Source organism: Anneissia japonica, unplaced genomic scaffold (assembly GCF_011630105.1).
Source record: "Anneissia japonica isolate Jap-2015-1 unplaced genomic scaffold, ASM1163010v1 scaffold287758_len931624_cov196, whole genome shotgun sequence".
Taxonomy (NCBI): domain Eukaryota; kingdom Metazoa; phylum Echinodermata; class Crinoidea; order Comatulida; family Comatulidae; genus Anneissia; species Anneissia japonica.
The window spans coordinates 912,301-929,679 of record NW_022722245.1 but is presented as its reverse complement, the minus strand read 5'-3'; the positions used below and the strand labels follow the sequence as shown (position 1 = coordinate 929,679).

General features: G+C 35.1%; 1 protein-coding gene across 1 annotated transcript in view; it reads left to right on the top strand.

Moving 5' to 3' along the window:
• The window catches only part of LOC117111812 (probable E3 ubiquitin-protein ligase HERC1), a 102,762-nt gene that overhangs the window by 4,066 nt on the left and 81,317 nt on the right, over positions 1 to 17,379 (top strand). The window contains exons 3-5 of the mRNA XM_033254801.1: positions 10,302 to 11,248; positions 11,976 to 12,068; positions 13,173 to 13,361. Of these exons, the coding sequence (XP_033110692.1) occupies positions 10,302 to 11,248; positions 11,976 to 12,068; positions 13,173 to 13,361 (1,229 nt within the window). The remainder of the gene's footprint in view (positions 1 to 10,301; positions 11,249 to 11,975; positions 12,069 to 13,172; positions 13,362 to 17,379) is intronic.

The following is a 17,379-nucleotide window of genomic DNA, read 5'->3' as shown; positions in this document are numbered from 1 at the left end:
GTACCACCATCTTTTGTACATGTTTCAGTAGATGCCAGTTTTGGGTGCAGGTTGGGCGGTTGTACTAATGGCAAATGTTGGGGTATTTCTGTCTCATCATGGGAAATGTCAAATACCATGTGACCAAGGTGCCTTGTATGCCTATCACCTATATTGTATTCCTACAAAAAAAAAAAAATAAAAAATAGTATTATATAGCACATCACCATTATTTAGACAGTGCAGTTTTAACATTTAGGCCTAGACAGTTTTTCATAGGACCAGGCCTGCCTAGTTATTTAGTAGTAGGCCTACCTAGGAAGGCCTATTTTTCTATGAAATAAAAAAAATGCACTTGCACAATGTGACAATGTCGCCATGGCATGAAAAGTCTAGGGCCTATACAAAGATATTCTAGACATTTACCCGGCCTTTTTAAATAGGGCCTATTGTGACAGTCCGGCCTAGTCCGACCATATCTCTATGGTCAGACTAGCTAGGCCTATTAATATAAGTAGTAGTAGTCTAGTAGAAACCTACGGTAATAACTTTACCGTCAGCTTCAGCTGGATAGGCCACTTGAGAACTCACCTGTTGCGAGCGGGACGGGAGTACTGACGCTGGGTAGATATTGACTGTGTTAATCCTAGGCATAGCCATAGGTGTAGGCCTAACTATCAACAAACTGGTATTAATTCAATTGAATAATTCCTCCGTGATTGAACTGACGTCGACTAAACCCTCTCTCTGTTACTGCGTACGTAAAAACTCATGATTTCTCACTAACTGTATGTATGTATATTGTCGAGGCTACTGGTCGCTCGATCATCGTCGGGACGATTCCTCGATCAGCTGCTCGATTCCTCGACAGACTGGTCATGAATATTAATGAGTTACTGAAAAAAGTGATCAGCCTCGTTTTCACCTGATTTTGATTTCTCATCATATCATGTTTTGTTTCCGTAATTGTCGTTACATCTAACGTTTTTGATTTTTTTAAATATTTTTTCCGAACTCGAAAAAGGTTAAATAAGCAATATATGACGACTTATTTTAAACCCGCACTTGCCCTTTAATAGTAGAAGCCATGCCTATGCCTTAGCTGAAACCTAGAGAAGCCGGAGGGCCTACAGTAGCTAGAGGGTAGGCCGGCCTGAACATCTCTAGGCCTAGGTCCGACCTTTCCTTGTTGTTACTGCCTATCTTAGGCCCTCACCCTTGTTGAAACCTGGCTATGAATTAAATTTAATAGGAAGTTAAAAAAGGGGAAAATTGATCGCCCAAAATGCCTCAGAGGTTGCGTCTGTCTAGAAAACAAATGTTTCGTGGACATCCCCTTAAGGCGATGTTATTTCGATCGGTTCCCCTGTCGGACATCTCATGTTCGGCTCCTGCCGGCTGGGGCCCTGTCCATATACGGTAAATGAAATATTAAAGCTTAAACAAAGTTAAATAATTTTTTTTTTAAATCGGAACCATAGACAAGAGGTGAACACACGCGTACACATTCACTGCCATGGCATGTGTGTGCGCCTAAAAAATAGCCAGTCTAATTTTATCCTCTGACCTATACTTCACTCTTTGCAGTAGTGCGCCCACAAGTTCCTGAAGACGGCGTAGTAAGGATGTCTGCTTCACCCTAAAGAGTACTGGGAACCTGTTTGTGGGCGTTTCTTTCCGATTTTTATAATTATTTTCCATGCAACAATACCGTAGGCCTTGTGAGGGAAATTTCGCAAAAATTTGAAGCAAAAAAAAAAAAAACTTATGACAAACTGATCCGCTAAATTAACTATAAGCCTACTTATTTTATAAATCTAAATTTTATTGAAGCATTTATAAACATGATCCAAATATATATCGTATGGAAACGATAAAAAGAAAAGTGTCTCCAAACCACCGACTTGCAACATTTGTGTTGTTTCTGTAAAAAGAAAGAACATCATTTGATACTGCAATGAACTCTTTAATAATAATAATAATAATAAAAAAATACTACTAAAAAGAATTGTTAGGCCTAATATCTGATGATGTTGCAGTATTAGCCTAAGTTTCATGTTTAACAAAGGTATACTACCTTGTTCGATTAAATTATCATTCGCAGCCGCACCTTCGGCGCTCCATGCACCGCTGCCAAAATGCATGACAAAAATACCAACTCAGGGCCGAAACGACCCGGGGCCGAATCGACTCAGGGCCGCAATGACTCTACACTTTGTAGTAGCACTTCCAGTTACTTGTGGCCTAAGCCTAGCCTAGAAGTACTCCTATAATAAGCCCCTAGGCGGGTATTTGGGCTAGGCCCTAGGCCTAGCCTTAGTAGAACATTGGTAGACCATAAAATACACAAGAATAACAGAAAGGATTTTATCTCAAACATTGCGATAAGCCCCAATCGAAATACATGAAATGGGCCTAAAGTTTTATGACATAAATTTGATCGTAACTGTTCGCCCCACACGTTACTCATGATCGCGACGTCGACTTTGCAAAAAAGCCAAAATCGCGTCGGTCATTTCTATTGGCTAATCATGACGTAATATCATTTACTGTACCTTTAGCAATCGGAAGTTCCGATACGGTATCGTATCTCTAGCCACGGCGATTTTTCACAAAAGCCTAGTTGTAGTTGATTACCTATAGTGATAACTGATGATGAATGTTGTAATGAGTTGTTTGTCACTATATTTTTTAATGTAATGTTGTACTTTTTTTTAATCTTTGGAATGTTATACACGTAGGCCCTATGTTCGTTATAAATTGTTGTAACAATTATATGAGTGCAGAAACTGATTTATCATGATAATGATTTTAATTTGTTATTTAGATGAGGGAAAATAAATTCTAAGTTTGATTAATGGTTAATTATATGTTTTGTATTGTTATAATTATATACGTTTTCGTAAATATTAATTATGGCGGTACAATATTTATATTGTAATTTGAAACACCTCACAAGGCTCGCAAAAAATAGCAAAATTTAAACTGGTATAGTCTTCTTTTATTGATATAAAGTTGTAACAATCACTGTAAATATTTAACTATATACTGAAATACAATAAATAAGTAAATTTACATAAACATATAGGAATAAAATATTATATGGAATTGTGTATGTATAATAATATTTCAATCATTTTATTTATATATTCAAAGTCCAATCTTATTAGACAATAATTTATGGGTGTTGTCTTCAACTTAATGCACTAGGCACACTCATTTGAATGATAGTACTCTTAGACAAACGACAAGAATACGACAACAATGGTGTCTTTTCATCTGTTTTGTTTCTTTTGTAAGGCTACCTTCATTTATGTTTTCATATGTAAATAGGTTATAATGCATTTTGGTAGTTAGTGCCACAGTGTTAGCATAGTTAAAAGTAACAGTTTTTATTTTAATAATTGTTGCTGGTCCTTATGCACCGATTGTAGTAAAATTATTCACACAGTGTACAATAAAAAATATAACACCATGTATCTTTTATATCTTGTTTTATTGGTAAACAGTGTAGTAATGAGATGGTTAAATGCTTTAAATGTATATAATTTGAAAATCACGTTGTACATAAGACATATCGGAGATGGTTAAATCCTTTAAATTCATATAATATGTAGGCCTAAGGAAGAAATATGCAATTATTTTTGGAGATTTCAAGGCAGCGGCGGGCGTAATAAAAAAAAAAAAAACCCTTTAATTTCTTTACATGTGCAGTATAAGTTATCATCTTTCATTTATTTATTCGACCATAAACATTAAAAAGCACAAAAAAAACAAGAAACAACAAGACGATTTTTAACACTTACAATTTTTGTTCATTTTCATTATGGAAGAAAAATCATGGACCTAATAAGACCTTATAAATAGGTCCATGGTTAAATGCTTTAAATTTATATAATATACAGTAGAACCTCGATTTTACGTACATTACGGGACCGGAGGGCGTACGTAAATCGGGGGATTCGTAAAATAGAGGTTGGGTTAAATTTGTGGTAACCTTTGACATAATACGTACGTAAACTCAATATACGTATGTATGTATGAACGAAAGATGTTACCTAGCTAGGCTAGACCTAGCCTCTAGGCCTACGAATAAAACCATGTGTTTAGTGTTTTTATTCATTCCTTTACGATGTCATAATAAAGTGTTCAAATAAAACCCTGTGTCTAGTGTATTAATTCATCACTTTAATGTCTTTTATTTAACTAAAGAACATGAAAATATTGTAAGATTACCTATACGACAAAGGTATAACTTGGGAATTCCCCTTCATGTCTATTCTAAACAACAGAGCTGTGGTGTTGTCTGGGCCTGTTGAGACAAACTAAACCCATGTGCACTGGGTGAGCCAACCAATTAGCATTCGTGTACGTGAAACAGCGAAGCCATGTGCACTGCACTGGGCGAGCCAACCAATTAGCATTCGTGTACAAAACTATGCCTACTCAGCTTCGTGTAGAAAATTAGACCAGACAAGTTTTTCCATGGTTTGCCACACGAAGCTAAGGAGGAAAGCAATTATTTTGAGCACCATCGGTAGTTGTTCATCTCACTCAGTTCACGTTGTTTTAGATTATAACAACCCAGTATTAGACTCAATCAACGTTGCTGTTTAATGAAAATAAGTTGCATTATGGTTTGTTTATTGTTATAGTTTTTTGTTATAGTCTTTTTACTTATGGTTGCTCTGAAAAGGGCCGTTTAAAAAAAATATTTTCTGGGTTTTTGATGACATCATCGTCGATACGAGGCGTACGTAAAACCGAGGGTTGGTATAACTGAGGTACGTAAAAACGAGGTTCTACTGTATAGGCCTGGCCGGTATACGGACATAAACCACCCAGGACATAAACCACCCAGGACATAAACCACCCAATTGGAATATACCATTGTTAAAGTGGGTGGGCAACAGGGTGAACAATGTTGGGTGGTCTTGCTTTTATCTAGCTTTACAATAGGACTTAATTTGCTATTGTACACTCCTATTATACGCCTTTAATTCATTCATTTCTTCTGACAACATGCATGTTGGTTAGTAATCATTGTAGATTTTAGTAATCACTGTGCTTAAAGTTTAATTTTTTTTAGTTTTCTAAATTTATTATAATTTTTAAAATGACTTACATTAAAAATCACTTTCAATTAAATACTTCCCTTTAATAATAATAATAATTTTATTTTAGTAATCACTGTGCTTAAAGTTTGATTGTTTTAATAGGTATATTTTAGTTTTCTAAAATTATTTTCTAAAATTATTGCACAATGGGTAAAAATAAGAATATAAATGACTAATTCTATAAAAAAGTATTTATCATACATGTATATGGTTTTACAAATTAAATTCTTAATAATTATCATTAATTTACATTTACAGTATTTATATTATATAACTGAGATAATAATTTGAATGTCTTAAATTCTTAATAATTATCATTAATTTACATTTACAGAATTTATATTATATAACTAAGATAATAATTTGAATGTAAATGTATCCATCACTAAGATCTTACCATTTTATCATTTTATGTTATTGAATCGCAGCAAAACCAGTATTATACAGTATTTCAATAGGACTCATTTATATAATAATAATTACAAGCTAAAATATTTTATTGAACAGGTTATTCATTCATTAACAAAATTAAATACTCCATTAATGTACTTTAATAGAGTATACTTTACTACAATAATGGTATTTGTCTAATATTTAGTATTCTAATTTGTTTAAATTTAGTATTTTTATTTAATAATAATAATAATAATAATAAAAATAATAATAATAATAATGATAATAATAATAATAATAATAAAAGTTGCCCACCCACTTTAACAATGGTATATTCCAATTGGGTGGTTTATGTCCTGGGTGGTTTATGTCCTACATTCGCCTGGCCTAAGGAAGAAATATAGGAAATCGGAATAAAGCCACCCCTGTCCAAAGCCACCCAACAACGGATTATACCATTGTAAGGTAGGGGTGGTCGACAATGGCGTGTTTGTCTTGATGCTGGTCTACAATAGGTTTCTGCTGCAGTGCTAGGAGTGTCTTTGTATCAGCTTTTGTGTATTATGAATTAGAAACTGGGTGTAGTCTACATAGGCATAAACATCATTAGCTTCTAATGATGCAATTTAGTGGTGTTTTTTTTAAAATTTTTATATGATAATATTGAGTTATGTTTTTATACATACTTTCATTTCTATTGATATACTATATAGACAGTATTTTATCAGTTAAAAAACAAGGTATACTTTACATTTGTTATACTTGTGTACTGTAATGCAAGACTATATTTTCTTTTTCTCACTTTTTTGATTATTTATTATTCTTAATTGTATTAGCAAGTAAGTAATAGCAATCAAAGTAAGGTATTTACTATGTTAATGATTATAGTGGAACATAAATGCCTCTCAATCATAAATTTATCATCGTGGAAATTAAATTTGTCTGGCCATACATATAACATAAAGGCATTGTCATCGAAATGTTCTACTTAATCATTTTTTTTAGTTCAATAATTAATAGTAATTTCTCAAAAATTTTATTATAAAAAAATAATATTAATACTACTGAAAAAAAAAAAGAATAAAAGTTAAAAAAAATTCATTTCCACTTAATTGCATAATTAAGAGAAGCTATGATGTTTATGATATGTTTATGCCTGTGTAAGGGAAATTAATATTATGGTACACTGTAAAAAGAATAAAATGTTGACTTTAAAAAAAAAAGAAAATACATTTCCTTCTATAAACCACTCAATTGCATCATTAGGAGAAGCTGATGATGTTTATGCCTATGTAGACTACACCCAGTTTCTAATTCATAATACACAAAAGCTGATACAAAGACACTCCTAGCACTGCGGCAGAAACCTATTGTAGACCAGCATCAAGACAAACACCCCATTGTCCACCCCTACCTTACAATGGTATAATCCGTTGTTGGGTGGCTTTATTCCTACATTCAAAATATACAGTTGGAGATTTTAAGGCAGCGGCGGGCGTAATAAAAAAAACAAAAAAAAAAACAACTTTGATTTAGTATGAAATTCGAAATCATTATTGGGGGGGCACTATATTATTCATGTCATCAAGTTGTACATAAAACACAAGGCGCAAGATGTGTAAAATATTTTCTTATTTCATTCACAACATTGAAAATAAATAAATAATTCAAACATATCAACAAATGAAATGTCATCATAGTTGTACATAAAAACAAATATAGTTTTAATATTCTTGTTTTAATATGTTATGTTTTCATACCGGTACATACATTCTTAATTATTTACTGTCTCAACTATAAAAAAAAATCAACAAATGTATGAATGACATCCTACGGCTGTATGTATTTTTACACTACATTTTTATTCATTATCACGCAAGAAAAATAAATCTAACATATCAACATCAAACATTTTCACATTGTACATAAAACACATCGGAGGATGTATACTGTACAATAAAACTAACAATACATAATTACCTATTTGGCATAGGGCCTATATTATATTAATAACACACATTCTACTGGATCTTTAAACAAATATAGTTTTAATATCCTTGTTTTATCGCGTTATGTTTTTATACCGGTAAATAAATTATTAAATTCACTGTAGGCCTAGGCTTATATATTTTCTCCTTTTTGTTACTGACGTATCCATCTGTTGTATGACTACGTTCTTCTCATTGGGGGCTGTTGTATATTCGATGGCCTCTTTGACGTTCCATACATTTGGCGTGGCGGCCGAAATGATCGAACACCGCCTAGGCCTAGGCCCTAGCCTAGGTAGCTAAATTACTGATTATGATTTGATTGATTAGGGCCTAGAGGCTAGGCTAGAAGCTTAGGCCTAATCATTAAAGGACAAGACTACCTATACGCTCAGCGGCTGTGTATAATGGCCTTAACAGATCTTCTTAGGTCTTAGGCCTATATGCACAGCGGCTGTGTATTATACAGTATAAGGACAGAACGGATCTTATACGTACAGCAGCTGTGTTGTATATAATGGACTTCAAGTATCTTATATGCAGAGTGGCTGTGAATAAGGGACAGAACGGATCTTATATGCACAGCAGCTGCAAAGGTTCCAACCTTCACAATTCGATCCAAATTTAGTAATAATAATAATAACAAACATTTATTTATTATTTAAAAAAAAAAAAACAAACAAAAAACTAAGTTTGATGATCAAGTAATCGTGCACAAGTTATTAAAAAATCTAAAAAGTGCAAACGAATAAAAAAACAGAAGCTCATTACGTAAGAAATCAATTCATGTAAAAGACAAATCAGAAAACGCATTAAACAACTTAATAGTATGGAAGCCGAACAACTGGCAAACAGTATTAATACAACAGATGAAAGTAGGAAAATGTTTAAAGCAAAACATTGACAAATAATTAAACCAACAACAAAATCTATGTGAAAAACGAAGATGGTTCATTTGTGCCATCGGATACAAAAAAAGCAGAAATTATTAAAGACTTCTTCGAAACAAAATTTAACCCTGAAAGTGTTACTCCCATTGAGCCGTTCATTGGACCACCTAAACCATTAAGTGAACCAATTACAACTGAAGAAGTTGAAAAAGCCACAAGTAAATTAAATAATAAACGTGCAGTTGGTCCAGATAAAATTCCTTGTGAACTAATTAAATATGGACCAAGCAAACTTCACAAAATTTATGCAGACATAATTAATCAGTCGTTCGAAAACCATCAATATATTGAATGCATTGGCAAAGCAGTATGGACTTGGGAAATATAGCTGAAATATATATTTTGGGATCATAATTACCTAATTAAAACATGTGCCAAATTTGGAATCTTAAAACTATGAACCATGGAAAGGGAGTACAACAAAAAAATCCCTTTCTCATTAATAACCTCAGTCTATCATAAGAAAACGTATACAGGTTTGTTAACAAATTTCCATAGCTTTACGTCACATACATATAAACTCAGACTTCTACGCAGTCTAAGGGCGTGTTTCTGCTGAATAACACCAAAAACATGTTTTTTATAAACGGTTAAATTCCTTCTGAACGCGTTTCTGGTAAAAAGTGCAATAAAAACACAGTAATGCGAGCATTGGCAGGTGGGCGGAGCTTAAATGACGGTCACCAACGGAAGTTAAGGCTGACCTTACTTCTTGCGAGCTACAGCGTATGCTACGAAAGAAGTAAACAACACACCACGAAAATATGAAAAAAGTATGGTATAATCATCAAGAATGTCATCCTATTAGTTTAATTTTCTTCTTCGCCCCGAATTTCCTGCGGATGAGCGATCTAACCAACGAAGAGGTCAATTTGGCTCACCGAAACGCTGCAACTTCTGTAGCTGATTCAATTTGTGTATACAGCTACTTCCAAATTTATCTTATGAGTGCATTTTGTTATCGTATTTAAGTTCGCTCTTTCAATAAATAAATCTGTAACTGTATTTTCCTATAGAGCAATAAATATTGTAGAGTATACATTATTGAAGGTATGGTATATATATATATATTTTTTTTTTTTTTAGGGTGTTGCGAAGTACCTGTTAGAGATCTGGGAATAAATTTAAACAATTTCTTTATTTGGAAGTAGCAGGCGTGTTCCAGATAATTGTGGTGTAGACTGAAATGTATCACTGCACAAAACATTTGCCATATGATCACAAACATATTCACAAATACACACTTATACATATATATTTATAATGTAATTTATTTGCTAATACCTGTTAATGTTTTTTAACATATTGACAATGGCAAATCATAGGGCTTATGTACTGGTATTTTTTCTGAACAATAAGCAGGTTTGAGAAACATTGATGAAGATCAATTAATATCCATGTAAGACCTTTTATACTCCTTTATGTTTCTTAATAATTGGAACAATATTCTTTTCTTTAAACTTCCTAAATTTATTTAAAACTTTACAAACATACATTATCCATACTTTTGTCATGGTGATCAAGTTTGGGTAAGCACTTTATATCACTATTTTGATATTAATTGTTTATTCATTTAACAACATACATATTGACATCTGGAAGGTAAATCGTTTTGTCCTTACTCAAATTAGTATAATGATAATTTTGGCCTACCTAGTCAAGTCCTAATTAATAATATAGGACCCCTATCGATATAGGACTGCATCCGACTAGGCTCCACCACCTGGCCACCGCACGGAACCACAACAAAAGGGACCAGAGTAACCAATGCGTGGTCCTGTGTGTTACGTTGTTGATGAATTAACCTGCACACAAATTTTCTCTTTGGATGGAAAGTGGAATTTTCAATGAATAATTTGTTCATTAACCCACAGGTTTCACTCAAGGACTCAAAATGACTGGAACTATGCCAGTGAAGTTGAAATGGTTGGAGCACCTCAACTCCTCCTGGATTATGGAAGACTGGCGTGAGGTCACCTGTCGAGAAGGTGTGCAGAAACTCTACGAAAGACTCAAAACAAACAAAGAGATATCAAACCTTCCAAGGCAGGGAATTCACCTTCAGGGCCCTCAGCTTCCTGATTTTGAGAGAGAAACGCCTTCTCTTGAGGAACAAGATCACTATCTAAAAGCACTTTTGAATAATCAGCTAAGCTTAGCAAGAAATGTCTGTAGTGCATCACCTTTCGCTTCTGGCCTCCAGAAACGGCTGGTTATTCTTCAGCGGATATTTTATGCCATATCAAGTAAGTTTCATGATAAGGAGAAAGTTAAACAAGAGCAGAAGTTACAGCAGTCACAGTCTAACAAACTGGATGATAAAGCCAGCCTTCAGAAGGTTAATTTTGGAGCTGATGCCCTTGTTGAAATGGGTGTACGCACAGGTCTCAGTTTGCTGTTTGCTCTCCTTAGACAAAACTGGTGTCAGCCACAGCTACAGGGCCAAACTCGTGTTAATTTATGTAATGATGTTTTACGAACTGCCATTGAGGTTGTTGGTACCTTACCCCCACTGTCACTTGCCAATGAAAGCAAAATTCCAAACCTGGGAATCGAATGCCTGAAGCAGGTAACAATGTTTCTAAAATCTGCTACTGTTCCTAGTTCTGGAGCAGATCTTGAAGGCCAGCAATTGGCATCAGAATTGATCCTTGGTCTTGCAGTACAGCGTGGATCATTACAATTCCTCTTGGAATGGATTGAGATGGCATTAAATGCTTCAACTGCAGTAACCTCATCTGAGTCATCTTCTGTGTACAAACCCAATTGCATTTCCTATGATTTCTACCTTAATGTTATTTGTCAGATGCGCAAAGCAGTGGTAAGTGCTCATTTCAGCTTGGATACAAAATTAGCTTTTCTGTGGAACCTTAAAATAAATTAGATTTAATTAATAATTAGTTAGGTCATTTTTTCCTGTCAAGGTTTTCTCAGCAGTTTTTTTCATCCTAACCCTATTCTATTTAAATTGGGGGCCACCCAGAATTTTGCCTCAAAATTAAAACTACAGCATATCATTCGGCTTTGTCAACGTTTTATTAGTGAATTTGTCATCTCGGACCTAAAAACTTTCAAGATCAATCAAAGTCTACCAAGAATGTAGTATAGGGCTCAACTTGGTATCTTAAAAAAAAAATATAATTTTATGTTCATAACAACCTATTTGGGGTAAAATCCTGATTTTTTTTAGTTAAAATACCTAAAAACACACCGCAAACCTCCAAAAACACAGTGAACCCCATCCAAACCGCTGAGAAAACCTTGACAGGAAAAAATAGAGGAAAATAAATCAAATCTGTATGTACAGTAAACCAAACATCAAGTAATTATTAAAAACAAACAAAAGCAAAGCAGAGGAAGTTTAATCATACTGTAAAGCACCTACACTATGCTAAAATCATCACATTACAGTTTACAAACAAATTAATCTGCAGTGGCTCATATAGTTCACAGATGCTGGGATTGTTTTTTGTATTTAGTAGCCTTTCACCAGTTATCAAATAATTGCAGATTTCATGTTTGGCGGTTTTCTACTTATTTAATATTAGGGCTGTCTGACAGATAAAGGAACAAGTGGAGTAGATATACAAGATACAGGACAATGCCCATTATATAAGGCTGCACTGTGCCTTCTGGATGAGGTAAGTACCTATTTTGTATTTCATGGAGGCTATTGTAATGTATCTTCAATAGAAGCAACTGAGGCACAATATTTCCCTTATTTTGACTGAGAATCTGTGTGATTTTATTACAACTACCGTACTCGCGCGAATAAGCGCCCCTCTCGAAAATTTCATAAGCGCCCCGTTTAAATAAGCGCCCCGTTTGAATAAGCGCCCCCTCATAAGATTTTCTTTTTAGCAAGTCAATAATCCAATCAATCCTGGGTCTGTGGTTGTTGGCATGATTTGAGCTGTAGAGTGGAAACGCATTCTTCTTCAGTCGATATCAAAATAAGGATATTTCTCTTGAACAGATGAGAGTTCCGATCCCTGGACAGATGAGAGGTCCAATCCCTGGACAGACAGTATATTTCCAACTTCAATCTTTTTTACATATTTGTCTATGTCTAGTCCTACTCCTCTTTTTCTTTTTTCGACCTTAAGCACATTCTCATCTAAGTTTTCAAGAAAAATACAATGATCCTGCCATCCTGCTAATCTCAATCGACCGATGGCCAACAAGCTAACCACTACCCACCACTAACTGCATCTGCTATTTTGCTGTAAATATTCACGCATTCTTGTTATGAGCCATGTTCTCTGGACGATTATCTTTTCTAACCACCATTCGTAATGTCCTTATATAGGCCTAATCTTTTTTCATTCAAAAAGTGCCTCTTGAATTTTTAATTATTGAAATAATTTCCCATAAGAACCCATCGATTTTCATCTATTTTCCATAAGCGCCCCCTCAATTTCCACTCTGTTTTCATAAGCGCCCCGTTTAAATAAGCGCCCCTTTTGAATAAGCGCCCCTCAGAAAGTGCAAATAATATTTTAAGCGCCCGGGCTCTTATTCGCGCGAGTACGGTATTATTAAAACAAATTCTGGCTTCTGTGTATTCCATATCCTCTTTTTAAATCTGCCCATGGTTATACTGGACAGACAGTTGTTATGCATGCAACAAGAAAGATCTCCATAATTTGTAAATAAAAATATTGTATTTTTGACAATTTCTCAAATTATATTGTCATGTAACTAATATCAAGTAATATCCTGAAATTATTTATTCTTGTTTTAAGATTACTCGCCTCGGCTCAGAGTACGCCAGGACATGCACTTGCCCGGAAGAAAACACAAGCAATGTAATTTTACCCGAAACAACAGAAGTGTACGTGTGGGGAAGTAACAGTAGCCACCAACTAGCCGAAGGAAGCCAAGAAAAGATTCTTCAGCCAAAGTTAGCACCCTCATTCGCCAACCCCCAACAGGTGAATATATACCGTATTTATTCAAATAAACACCCCATTTTGAATAAATTCCCCCTCAATTGCCTCATTTGGAATAAAGCCTCTCTCAAATAAACATACTAGGGGAATTTAATATTTCCTCAATAAACACCCCCTAAATGACTATAAACAACAATAATGGAAGAAAGATCATTCTCAACACATTCTATTGTATTTTACTCCAGTAGAATTATATTTTTTCTCTAGTTGGGATATAAGCCTTTAGGATCATGCAATAACACATTTTGAAGGTAATTACAGCATGTGTTTTCAACGTCTACTTCGTGAATATTTACCTGGATAAACCAGGGAACAGTGAAATTACATGGAAACATCTCGAAGCGAGAACATCAAAGGTTATAACCCGCAGTACCACCGCTCTTATAATCAACTGATAAACAATTTACAACTAAGGCCAAAAAAAATAAATGTTCTGTCTCTGGTCCGCGCGTGTGTCGATTTAGACACTGCGCGTCAATTTGTTTAAATTTTTCACTGGACATACAACATTGCCACCTATACCGAATTTTGGGGTGCGGCTTATCCATTCTAGGTTTGGCCATTGCTAGCCCAATTAATTAGCCTAGGGTAGGACCTGTTTGTAGGCCTAGTATTTGTAATTATACTCACTACAGTGCATGCTGTACTAGGATTCCTACTATGATTTCTACGACATTCAAGCAATAGTTTGGGTTGTCTAAATCATTCATAAACAATTTTGAAACACGCTGTTCGAAAACTACCAAACTACTTTTCGCTAATTTGGTCCTGGGTTTACGTGAGCAGCTTCATTTACGAATGTCGCAACAAAACACACGTGGGCTGGTTGTTGAAACTTGCTGTTCGATGTTCCGGGTTTCCGGTGGCTTGTACCGTTATAGAGAGAATGATCCGCTAAAATTTCTGAATAAAAACTTGTGAAATTAATTTATGCTATAAAAACACAAGTTTTCTTGAAGTTGTAATAATTATTGTACTTGTTTATAAAACGTGGTGCGTGATGAGTGCATGCTTCGCACAATAGGCTGTGAGTAGTCATGACTTAGGCCTAGAATTACCAATATATTAAGCTTACGACTGTTATTTGTCACCATAATAATAGAATGATTGTTTAAAATAGATAAGGGTCATCCATAATTATCAACATTTTCAAAGGAGTACAAAACATATTCTTTAGGGGTGCGGCTTATACACTGTAATATAAGGGACCTTTTGGCATTTTATCGTGCGATACCGTAGCTCGGCGAGTTTGCTGAGCGTGTAAGTATGGGATGAAATTCCGTCCTCCTCCTCAAGCAGTGGTGAGCGACATTTGCACCCGGGATCGAAGAAAGTCACAGCTATGGTGGGATCATCGCCTAGGCCTACTTCGCGATGATTGTTTTAATATTTTGCAAATATGCTCGATGGCTAATGGTCTATATTCTATTTTAAAATAATAATCAAGCAGTAAATCTAGAGTATCAATATTTTAACTACAGTTTGACATGGATTCGGGCCTAGGCTAGATACCAAGGACGGTGAACGTAACGTGTAAGCCTGTCACTCATGATCAGGTATAGCCTAGCCCTATATTGCCTAGTATTGTTGGGAGGTTCCATGCCTTACAGGCGACCTAGCATGGATGTTTGTTGCGAATGCTTTTTCCGTTTAGCCTAGAGAGAGAGAGAGAGAGAGTACTAGAGTTGCGCACATCTCTGTGTCGTAATACAGTCAGCAGATATACTTGCTAGGACAGTAAATCATGTATCCATAATAATTATTATTTAAAAAAAATAAAATTATATTAGGCCCTATGCTTGTGTTCACTTTTAAACATACTTGTGACAATACAGACATGTGGGATGGTGTTTTTATGCAGGGAGGTGGTAGTTTATATTGCTGTAGTATTGTACTCCTCTCCTGTATGCTATTTTATTGTTATTTATTGAATTTATGATGTAACAATTAACAGGAAAAAAAATGAATGATTGCGGTACACCATGTATGTACTCTAGGGGAGCGTTCGAGCCAGAAAAATATCCGTGCGAGGTCCGTGTATTTACACGGAAGTTAAATGCCGTGCGTGGCTCGAACGGGGGTAAGATGTAAAAAACATCTGGAACACGCTCGCCTATTTTGACCACCAAATTTAGGGTTATAGAACCGTGTATCGCTGTCAAAGGCCATTATCGCGACCATTAATCATGTTTTAATGACTCTACTGTCTGGCGGTCAACATGAATTCAATTTAACACGCGCGAAAACAATAGGCCTGTCCAGTTTTACAAAAACATATGCATTCGCTGACCTGTTGTTAATGTTATAGCATCATCTTCATCATTTCAACATGTCTGTGTGGACCGAACCTATGATATGTTACCTTCTCTCATTGGAGAGACAACTGGACGGCACCCACCGAAACAGCGGTATTTACAAAGAAATAACTGCAAAGATCGAAGAAAAATTTAGGGGAAAGCTGACGGTGACACAGGTCACCAATAAACTGAAGTATTTGCGCAGGGAGTACGTACAGTACAAGTGCGTGAAGCGTGGTTAGAAACGTAAATATTGCGTGGCATGATGGGATATACTATTGCCTCGCTGACCTCAAACGAGTATTTCCGAGGTAAATTTTTACACGGTTAGACAAGATAAGTTTGTACTCGAATGCTGGGACCCCCTGTGGTGTAAAGCCGTGCGTTTACCTGTCATATACACGGAATTTAATAGGCGTCTATGGCTCGAACGCACCCTAGTTCTAAAAGAAAATTAGGTGCAGCCCTCGGAGTTAAATCAAAAATATACTGTGGCCCTTCGTCTTATTTTTATGCCCATCCCTGCAATACATTTCTTTTAGAACACCAAACATGAATGAAATGCGAGGAAAAGAGTTACAATTTAATACTGTACATTTATTAACAATATAAGATGAACGTTATTCTACAATATTCATTTGATGTTGCCTGTTTTTAAAATACAGTAAAATTACCTGTACATTTTATCTAATTACCATTACATTTTATCTAATTGCAATAGCAATCCAATTATAAATTATATTTTCTAAACCAGTTATAGTTATTAATAATTCTGTCTTTTTATTATTAGCACTTTCAGTGACGCAGCACTGGATTCACAAGTGGATTTAATAAACAAAAAAAAAAATGAAAGAAAAGTAAATCAGAATGAAAAGAACTAATTTAATTTGGATCAAGCAAGGAAACATGACTTTGCAGTGGAAATGATTAAACATATGACAGCCTGGGTTTTGATTAAGGTTTTAAAGGTTGAAAAATCATTAAAATTTATTATAAATTACATCTAATCTTATTTTGATTGAGGAGGAGACAAGAAAGCAGCAGCGCAACAGAGTAAAAATGATGACCTGAGAGTCAACCTCTCACTCTTTCATCTCTGCCCATTTTCAGCTTCCTTAGAAAATTCACTGGTCTTCGATCACCAGATTTTGCGCGAGTCCGACACAAAATATAGGTTCAGTAATGGGCTAATATCTCTGATAGCCACAATTGCTCGCTCAAGAGACTTAGGGCATTTGTAAGTAAAATATCAAATCTTTTAATACATCGAAACCGGAATGATGAGCAATTGTGGCTGTTTTTGCAAAAAATCCAGTAATCTCCAGAAGGTAATTTGAAACAGTGTAACTAACAACATTGGATAGTCTAGAAAAGTAAGTAATTTGGCACAATGCCAGTACACATACTTACTTAACATGCGCACAGGCGTTAAGACGTCTGCGTACGCACGCGTAAATCTTTTCAAATGTTTCAAATTATACTTTTAAAAAAAAATAACGAGCATATTTAGGCCATTTTGAAAATTTAAAAACATTTCAATCTGCACCGCTCGCGCTTCCTGAGGGTCGAAGTGCGGCGGATCACCAAACTCGTCCTCAGTGACGAGCTCAAATCTAGTCTTAACTATTCATCATTTCTGAATCATATTAAGTGAGCCTAAATTTCAGGTCAAGGTTTTAATTTTCTGTTCGCGCTTTTTAGCG